General features: G+C 32.9%; 1 protein-coding gene across 1 annotated transcript; it reads left to right on the top strand.

Annotated features, from left to right (window-relative positions):
• Window positions 1-3941: 3941 nt before the first annotated feature.
• LOC139875834 (secreted RxLR effector protein 161-like) lies at window positions 3942-4676 on the top strand. Its single transcript, XM_071863129.1, has 2 exons — window positions 3942-4416; window positions 4567-4676. Exons 1-2 carry the CDS (start codon window positions 3942-3944, stop codon window positions 4674-4676), a joined length of 585 nt encoding a protein of 194 aa, XP_071719230.1.
• Window positions 4677-10609: the final 5933 nt, after the last annotated feature.

Raw genomic sequence — 10609 nt, 5'->3', positions numbered from 1 at the left:
CAAGACGTTATAAAAGCATCAAAGTTTTGTGGCTAGTGTTGAGATAGTAACCCCAACATGATTCTCGATGCACCTAAATACAATATTAAATAAATACAAGTATCAATGTGGTATTTAAACATGCACGATAATTCACATGCGAAGGTATTATTTATCGTTAGATCTAAAAGTGCAAATTCACCTTTAAAAATAGTAAAATATCATTTTCAGTATCTAAACTGCTTCGAATGGGGGAAAGCCTTAAGGAAGTCTTGCTCGTAATATTGTTTTCTTGTTATCTTTCGAAAATTGGCCCAATCTGAAATAATAATTTTTCAGAAAATTCTCCACAAAATTTAGCCCGATTTTGTGGAGAATGTAATGATTTCAAATTTGTGTTTTGCAGCCATGAGTTATCATCAAAACGAAACTAGTCTCTCATATATTCTCATTCAATATGAAATTAGAAACAACAACAAAAATAAGGTAACGTATCAAGAGAAATAAAAATGCGGCTCAAAATACTCGATCAATGAAACCAAGACGTTATAAAAGCATCAAAGTTTTGTGGCTAGTGGTGAGATCGAAAATTTTATAAAATACTCGATCAAAATACTTGATCAATGAAACCAAGACGTTATAAAAGCAGAAAATTGGCCCAAACTGAAATCAAAATTTTTTGGAAAAACTCTTCCCAAAATTTAGCCTGATTTTGTGGAGAATAGGTGATTTAGTGTTTCTAGTTGTAATTGGTTGATTATTCTTGTAAGATAGAAGTAGATGACAGTTGACGGACCCAGTTACGACGATTTTGACTGGAGCTACCCTGCCACTATCGGGATTTTATTCCCTTAGACTGACTGTCATGTTCAGTTAGACTTTATAGATATGACCTTTGTGATATGGTGTCATGTTACTGTGAATTGTTTGTTATATGACCTGTTATACTATATGTGAGACTACTGTTAGCCTAGACTGGAAGAATTGAGGTGAATGATTTGTAGTATTAATTAAGAAAATTATGAAGTCCTTTCCTTACTGTTGACTGATGGGACACACGTAGTGACCCATAGAGACTGATTAGGGTAGTGACCCCTTGATGATTGGTGAAAGTCCCGAACCCTATTGTGTAACTATGTGAAGTGTAGTCTTCATGCTTGTCGACCGTGACTGAACCAGTAGATGACGGACCCTATGATATTATAGTATGACGGGACTTGTTGTGTTGGACTTAGGAAAACCAAAGAATAACAAACAAGGGTTAGGATATAAGGAGAATACTCTTGAGGTAGAAACATCTAAACATAAACCTATAGTGTTTGTTAAACGCCAAGAAAAACCCAAAGTAGGAGAAATATTAAAACCAAAAGGAGGAAAATCAACAAAGGCTACCATGATTGATCAAGTTAAAACAAATAGGAAAGAAATCAAGTCACTTGTAAAAATCCTTTAAAAAGAATGATTAATCAAAATACTAGGAGTAACAAGACCGAAACTAAGACACATCTCAAAAAGAACAATAATGTCAAAATTGTGAGAAGATGGGTTAGAGTAGGAATCTTTGATGCTAATCATCCTGGACCCAACAAACACTGGGTACCAAAATTATTGATTAATTAAATATAGGTATGTCTCAATGGTGTTGTATAAAATGAAGATTGGATAATTGATAGCGGATGTACAACACAAATGACGGGCAACAAAGAATTCTTCACAAAGTATACGGAGCACAATGGAGGGAATATAATCTTTGGTGGTGATGTGAGAGGAAAAATTGTCGGTAAAGGTAACATTACTAATCAAAAGATTACACTTAATAATATGTTACACATTAAAAAACTAAGCTTTAACTTGCTAAGTGTAGGAAGAATATGTGATAAAGGATATAACATGACATTTACTAAAAATTCCTCACCCATAATAAAAGATGGTAAAAGTGTCATAAATGGAATTAGGAAGAAAGGCCTTTATACATGTAAACTAGATGACTTCAAACATGTAGATATTTGTCTAACCTTTATACATGATACTACTACTTTGTGGCATAGAAGACTAGGGCATGCTAATATGAAATTAATTCATAACATATCTTCAAAAGACATAGTTAGAAACTTACCTAAATTGAAATATGAAAGTCATTTTTATGATGGATGCAAAGTAGGAAAACAAGTTCATGCAAGTCATAAGCCTAAGAATTTTATCTCTACTAAAAGATGTCTAGAACTTTTACACATGGATTTATTTGGGCCATCGGCTGTAAAAAGTTATGGATGGAATTTTTATACTTTAGTAATAGTAGATGACTTTTCAAGATATACATGGACACTATTTCTAAAGCATAAAAATGAAGAGTGTGAAAGATTTATAATTTTTTCTACAAAAATACAAAATTTACTTGGTTGTACTATAGTAACAATAAGAACGAATCATGGTAGAAAATTTGATATTGATGCTCAATTTGGAGTCCTTTGTGATTTAAATGGTATTTCTCATAATTTCTTGGCTCCTCGCACACCTCAATCTAATGGGGTTGTTGAAAGGAAAAAACTGAACTCTTCAAGAAATAAGTCGAACAATGTTAAATGAACAATCTATACCCCAAAAATTTTAGAGTGAAGCCATTGCCACATCCACCTACATTCAAAATAGAGTCTTAATTAGGTTATCAATGGATAAAACACCCTATGAAGTCTTAATTGGTAAAAAACCAACCGTAAGTCATCTTAGAGTATTTGGGTGCAAATGCTTCATCTTAAACAAAAAGGAATATCTTACAAAGTTTGAACCCAAAGCGTACGAAGGAGTATTCTTAGGATATTCGTTAGAAAGTAAGGCATATAGAGTTTTAAATAAATACACCAATGTCATAGAAGAATCCTTAGATGTCACATTTAATGAAACTCCTCCTCCACCTAAGACTAAACCTTTAGAAGATGATGACGTGATAGAACAAGATGCTATAGAAATAATGCCTACTTAAGTTGAGTTCAATGAAATAAATGAGGACGGATCTCATTTAAAACAAAGTAAGGATAACTTAGCATCCTCGATCGATCTTACATGTTAGGGATCATCCTATAGAACAAGTCATAGGACATATCAATACTAGAACCACTAGGTCTTAAGCGTTCAACCTAATTGCCAACTATGCTTTCATCTCCCAAATAGAACCCAAAAATATTAAGGAAGCCCTATTAAATGAAAGTTGGGTAGAAGCAATGCAAGAGGAATTAAATCAATTACAAAGGAGTGATGTATGGGATTTGGTTCCTTTACCTAGTGAGAGCAATATCATAGGTACCAAATGGGTTTATAGAAACAATCTAGATGAAGATGGCAATGTAGTTAGAAACAAAGCTAGGCTAGTTGCACAAGGATATAGCCAACAAGAGGGAATTGATTATGATGAAACATTCGCCCCCGTCGCTAGGCTGGAGTCCATAAGAATACTTCTTGCATATGCATGTGCCAATAATTTCAAACTTTATCAAATGGATGTCAAAAGTACTTTTCTAAAATGGTGTCATAAATGAAGAAGTATATGTGTCACAACCTCCGGGATTTGAAGATTTTGAAAAACCATTCCATGTTTTTAAACTTAAAAAGGCTCTTTATGGACTTAAACAAGCTCCTAGAGCATGGTATGAAAGACTTAGAACCTTCTTAATCAATCATGGTTATGAAATAGGAAAATCGATAATACACTCTTTATTAAAAAGCATGAAAAAGATTTAGTTATAGTTCAAATATATGTTGATGATATTGTATTTGGTTCTACTAACGAATCTCTTAGCAATGAGTTTTCTAAGTTAATGCATGATGAGTTTGAAATGAGCATGATGGGTGAACTCCAGTTCTTTCTCGGACTTCAAATCAAACAACTAGAAGATGGAACGTTCATCAATCAACAAAAGTACATTCATGAAATGATAAAAAAGTTTTGAATGGAGAACTTTAAACCAATGGCGACTCCGATGGCAACTAATGTGAAACTTACTTTAGAAGGAGAAGGAGAACCGTTCGATAGCACTAAATATAGAGGAATGATTGGATCCCTTTTATATTTAACAGTAAGTCAGCCCGATATCATGTTTAGTGTGTGTTTGTGCGCAAGATTTCAAGAAAATCCAAAGACATCACACGTTGAGGCGGTTAAAAGGATCTTTAGATACTTAAAGGGGACAATGCATATTGGGTTATGGTATCTAAAGTTAACCGGGGTTGATATTATGTGCTTTGCCAATTCCGACCATGGTGGGTCAATGATTGATAGAAAGAGCATAAGTGAAGTATGCGCATTCATGGGTCTTTGTTTAACATCATGGTTTTCGAAGAAGCAAACTTCCGTTGCATTATCTACCACCGAAGCCAAATATGTTGCCGTGGGAAGAGCATGTGCACAAGTGTTATGGATGAAGCAAACCTTCCTTGATTACGGTATCATCTCATCCGAAATACCCATATGTTGTGATAACAAAAGTGCTATAGACCTATCCAAAAATCAAATATTACACTCTAGGACTAAACACATAGACATTAGGCACCACTTCCTTCGTGACCACGTCCAAAATGGTAATATTGTGATAGACAAGGTAGAATCTGCTGAAAACATAGCTGACATATTCAATAAGCCCCTTAAAAAGGAGACCTTTAATCTGCTTAGGAATAGGTTGGGAATGATGGAACATACTCCGTAAAATTTTCTGCAGTTCACGCACGGTCAAAGTACGGTCGACCGTGTAAGTGACCGCCTGGCGTCTGACGAATTCTTTTGTCTTTTATGTACTGATAAGGCTAAAAAGGAACATATATTTCATAGCATTATTCCCCAAGAAAGACAAGATTTTAGTTGCAATTGTTCCATTTTCAAGTGATATCCGTTTAAGTGCGAAGACAAAAGGCAAAAATGACGATTTGAAGACACAAAGGTCCAAAAAGCTAAAAAGTACAAGATACAATTCAAGAGGTTCAAATTATTGATGAGGAACGTCTCAAAATTACAAGAATACAAGACGCAAAACGCAAAGTACACGATATAAAATTGTACGAAAGGACGTTCGAAAATCCGGAACCGAGGCATGAACCAACTTTCAACGCTCGACGCAACGGAGCTGAAAGTACAAGTTAACTATGCAAAAGAATATAATATAATATTTAAATAATTCATAATAAGAATAATATTAAATAATAAAAAGTTGTTAATTGAGCATAGTTCAGGGGTCATAAGTGAAAATTCAAATTAATCATTTGCCTATAAAAGGCCATGTAATCGATGAATTTAAGTACACCTTTTTCAATCTTTCTTTCTCCCTATATGTAATTTATATTTATAATTTTAATTTTAATTTAAGTTTAATAATAATTGGGTTATTGTAAGAAATGTTTTACAGGTTTTAAGTCGAAGCTCTGCCCGTGTAATACTACGCTATTAATACCCACTGTAAGTTATGTTTATATTATTTTCATTAGTGTTTAGTAGCTAAGCCGTTATTATGCTTATTTAATACCGAAGTAATCGTGATGTTAGGCTAAATACTAAAATTGGGTAATTGGACTTTGGACCATAATTGGGGTTTGGACAAAAGACCGACACTTGTGGAAATTAGACTATGGGCTTTTAATGGGTTTTATATTTGTTAATTGAATGACAGTTCGTTAATTTAATATAAAAATTACAATTGGACGTACCTATAAATAACCACATACACTCGATCGGACACGATGGGCGGGATATTTATAAGTACTAATAATTGTTCATTTATCCGGACACGGGGATAGATTAATAGTTAATTGACTAATTAAAACAGGGGTGAATTATATACAAGGACACTTGGTGTAATTATAGTTTAAGTCCCCAATTAGTTGGAATATTTGACTTCGGACATAAGGGTAATTTGACGAGGACACTCGCACTTTATATTTATGACTGATGGACCATTATGGACAAAAACCAGATGGACATATTAAATAATCCAGGACAAAGGACAATTAACCCATCGGACTAAATTAAAATCAACACGCCAAACATCATGATTACGGAAGTTTAAATAAGCATAATTCCTTTATTTCATATTTTATCGCACTTAAATTTTCTGTCATTTTAATTATTGTCATTTACTTTACGCTTTAAAATTAAGATATATTTATATTTAATATTTTGCATTAGGTTTTAATTGTAACTTAAGTTTTAAAATCGACAAACCGGTCACTAAACGGTAAAAACCCCCCTTTATATAATAATAATAATACTACTTATATTTATTTATATTTTTGTAAAAATATAGTTTTAAAAATATAGTGTTAAACTTCACTAGCTCCCTGTGGAACGAACCGGACTTACTAAAAACTGCACTACTCTACGATTAGGTACACTGCCTATAAGTGTTGTAGCAACGTTTAGGTATATTCCATCCGTAAATTAATTAAAACTTGTGTAATATTTCGTCGCATTTCATATTAAAAATAATAGTATTTTCGTACACCACGTGCAACACATCAAGTTTTTGGCGCCGCTGCCGGGGAGCGCTAAAACGCTATATTTTTAATTATAATAATATTGAAATAAAATATAATAATATAATAATATTGAAATAGAATATAATAATATAATAATATTGAAATAGAATATAATAATATAATAATATTTTAGAATCAAAAATTTGATACGTAAATTTTTAAAAAGTCGTATTTATTAAATACTTCAGGGGTATATTATGTAACTTATAATTAATAATTTCTATCATGTCGCTTTCATGTGAATAGTAATTAATTAATTTATTTTCATTTACTATTCATGAATAGTAAATGAATTAAAAAAAAGTTTTGAAAAAAAAAATTATAATTATAAAAAAATTATTAATTTGTAAAAAAAATCGTTTTTTTTTTTAAAAAAAAATTGTAAAAAAAACGTTTTTTTTAGAAAAAAAATTCGTTTTTAAAAAAAAAAAAAATTGTAAAAAAAATTTTTTTTTTTAAAAAAAAAATTTTAAAAAAAAATTAAAAAAAAAATTATTAAAAAAATAATAAATAATATTTTTTTTTAAGTTTTATTACCTTTAGATTTTTAGACTATAGTTACAATTTTTAGTATTAAGTTTAGTTTTGCCATAGTTATTTTTATTTCTAGAATTTTTAGGCTTTGCCGTAAAATCCCTTAAGTGCTATTTCTTTAGACTAAGATTTAGGTGCTTTAGAATTTTGTGACGCCGTTTTTCGCGCTACTTTCTTATTTTTATTTTTCGACACCTATTTTTCGACCCTTTTTATTTTTTTCGACACTTTTCGACGCGCAATCTATTTCTTTCTTATTTCTCGACATTCTAGTTTTTAGGACTTAGAATTTTCTATATTTCTTATCTAAATTCTTCAAACGGGAAAGAAAAATTATTTAAGCGGTTAAATTAATGGACGTTGACATTTTTCTGGTTCGTAGTAATAGTTGGATTTGTTAGTGGCTAGTTGTGGGCTTCCGATTTAAAGGGTCCTAGCTACCTGCTACATCTTTTGGCTATTCGAAACGTGGGCAAAAATCAGAAAAGTCTATTAATTGGACAACTTATATAAGTTTTTTCTATTTTTATAACTAATAGGAAAATTAGTGAATGTACCACATTGTAGCTAAAATTTGGCCATCGCAATAAAATGAAAAATTTTGAAAACAAGGCCTTGGAAACTCTTTTTGAACTCCAAAATCAATTAAGTCAATACTCTCAAACGAGTGTTGATGACAATTCGTTCAGTCAATCTTGGATCACGAATGACGAAACAATAACTGGTTGTGAAATCTGTGGAGATTATCACTCAACATGGGAATGTTACTATTACGTTCCTATGGAAAATTACGCACCCACGGAACCTGAATGGAACGATGACAAAGAATACAATTCTAAATGGGATTATTCCCAAGAATTTATCCAAAATCAACAACCAGAAGACGAGGAAAATTATGTGTCTGAAAATTCTTTAGACAATATGAAATTCAAACTCGAAGAACTCGATGCTCAAAATGAACAAATGAGAGAGTTTGTAAATAGGCAAGCTGAAACTCTATCAGATTACACACCTGTTGATCTGAGGAGTATTGTGCAAGAAAATTTCATTTCATCGAATTTTGATGAATTCGAGAGCTCCGAAATCACCAATTATCCCGATGATACTTTTTATTCAGTCTTACCAATTTCACAACATATCGACACATTAGCCTCTACCGACGAAATCATCAATCCATCAATGGATGATGAACAAGAAATAAGGGTAACAAATTGGTACTCTTGGGAAAACGATAACGTTGAAAATTTTACCCCCGAGACCAAACCGAACTTCACCATTCCACAACCTTCTAACCCAATATTCTCAATAGACAAGTCATCTACCGAAGATGAACTACGAGCTTTAATAGATAATGACACCTCGGATTTCACCCAATTGGGTAATAGAGGTGAAACCTTTGATCCCGAGGATGAACGAAAGAAATTTTTAGGAATTGTCAACCCTATAGAAATATGTATGTCGGAATATATCGATCCATTTGACCAAGAACCAGAAAAGAGACATATCCATTTACTAAAAGCTACACTTAAAAAAGAATTAAATAGTGACGATCGGGTGAGTCTAAACTTTAAACCCATTGATATATTATACACCACCCGAGATGTAAATAACTGGCTCACTATTCTAATTCGTGGAACTTATTCTACCGACTTCACATGTCGTCAGCTAAGTGTGGGGAAGTCTAACCCCACTTAACGTTAAATTAGGGGTTCGGGTTAGTGCATAACTCGTTAACAAAAATGCATGATAAGTTAGGGTAAAAGACGCATTTTCAAAATTAGCAAACAGTTCAGAAAAGCAACCGTTTTTGAAGAAAAATATGTGTGATAAAACAACATTAAGGAATGAACGATGAGGCGTGCCATCTATCATTCGAAGAGCTTTGTAAGTACAAACTAGGTTTCTTAATCACTTTTCTACACTAATCACCCTCATGAATTTATAATTATAGTCTGATTTCATGCAAATGAGGGCATTGCATGATCTCAAGTGTGGGGAAGGGTTATAAATTCTCTCGGGTTTGCACTTGGTTTATTTGCCAAATTTTGTGAAAATTTGAAATATTTTCAATTAAATGAAGTCAAAATTATGTTTATACATATTTATGAACGGTGAAAACTAGGTGTTAATACCGAAATTATCGTTACCTCGGAAAGGGCATAAATTGAGAAACAACCTAAAACGCTTGAATTCATTTAAAATGGAATAAAGGAGAATAAAAAGGCAAAGAAAGAAACTAAGTGTGGGGAGAATGTACCAAGTTATTCAATTAAAAACTATCTATCACATATTTCTGTAAAGTTATTGCAGGTGTTTTTGTTTTGGACTAAATTAACTGTTTTACCCGATTTGTTAAAGAAAGATGGATCTACACGATGAATCAATTCCATCATTAAAAGGAAGTAAAGTCTTCCGAAAAAGACACGCGCTTCTTGATTTAGGTCATGAAGTTGTCGTCCAGACCAGCTGTAGGTTGACGAAAAATCTAGAAAAGTCATCTCTAAAATCAGCAGGAAATCCACGGACCTCAGCATCAAACAGGGTCGCCAAGTGGTCAGATTTATCCTAACCATGAGAAGGATTTATCTCGTACAATGGGGGGCACCGTGCAAATTAGCTTGATAAGACTAATGAATCAGATCCCCAGAAAGGATAATCTCCTTAAAGATTAAAAATCAGCTTTTAAGTCTGATATTACTCAATCCTTGAGATTGACCTTAAAGATTGAGAATTCAAACTCATGGAATTCGATGATATCTAAACTCGAGCTTGAACGAGAAAATATTTTGATCAAAAATACAAACCGATTTGTTTTCTGAAACCCATTTTCAATGCGTTCATTACCATTGAACGTAAAATCCTAGGAATTCACCTGGAATTCATTAGGTCACCTGAACCAAATCGGGTGTCAACCGTAAGAACGATGGTTGCATAGCATGGTCGGAGACAGGACCTTGTGCCAGACCGAAAAATCAAAGGATGATCTTTACTATTTCTCCTACCAAGGATAGTACTAGCATCCGACACGTTAAAAAGACCATAATCAAATGCATGTCATTAGACATTGCCTTAACAGTTTCTTGTTCATCGCTTTCCTTTACAACCGGACGGTAGTTTACCGAAAGGTAATATACGGGACAAATAAACTGGATGTGTGCTTTCCGATACAGGGATAGCAGTGGATTACACGAGCCTAAAAGTTTTTAGCCAAACTATTGATCCACAAATATATTTTGCAACACCAATGGTGGATCAAATCGGAAAACTTGTCTAGGGTAAAAGCTAGAATGAATTTTCAAAAAGATCAAATGTTTTCATAAAGATCCAATTTTCCTAAAGGATCTAAATTTTTATAGTCATGTGGGACTGTAAACCGCCTTTCAAATGTGCACTTTGCTTTGGAAACCGAAAGTAAATCGGCTATTTGATTGCAAGTGTCGTTGACCTAAACCCGAGGCAACTGTGGATGACACACCCACCTTTAACCATGGTTCTATTGTTACTATCATTGTTTATACCGCCATATCAAAATCACTGATGTACAAAGTGTGAAGAATAAAGAAGTGATTCGTGTGATGTA

This window comes from Rutidosis leptorrhynchoides, chromosome 11, assembly GCF_046630445.1.
Source record: "Rutidosis leptorrhynchoides isolate AG116_Rl617_1_P2 chromosome 11, CSIRO_AGI_Rlap_v1, whole genome shotgun sequence".
NCBI classification, from domain to species: Eukaryota; Viridiplantae; Streptophyta; class Magnoliopsida; order Asterales; family Asteraceae; genus Rutidosis; species Rutidosis leptorrhynchoides.
This window is presented reverse-complemented; position numbering and strand designations above follow the sequence as displayed.

Excerpts from the sequence above, each read along its gene's own strand:
- LOC139875834 (XM_071863129.1), top strand. The coding sequence starts at position 3,942 with ATGGCGACTCCGATGGCAACTAATGTGAAACTTACTTTAGAAGGAGAA. Across the intron at positions 4,417-4,566 it reads GCAAACCTTCCTTGATTACG|ACAAGGTAGAATCTGCTGAA; the intron begins GTATCATCTCAT and ends ATATTGTGATAG.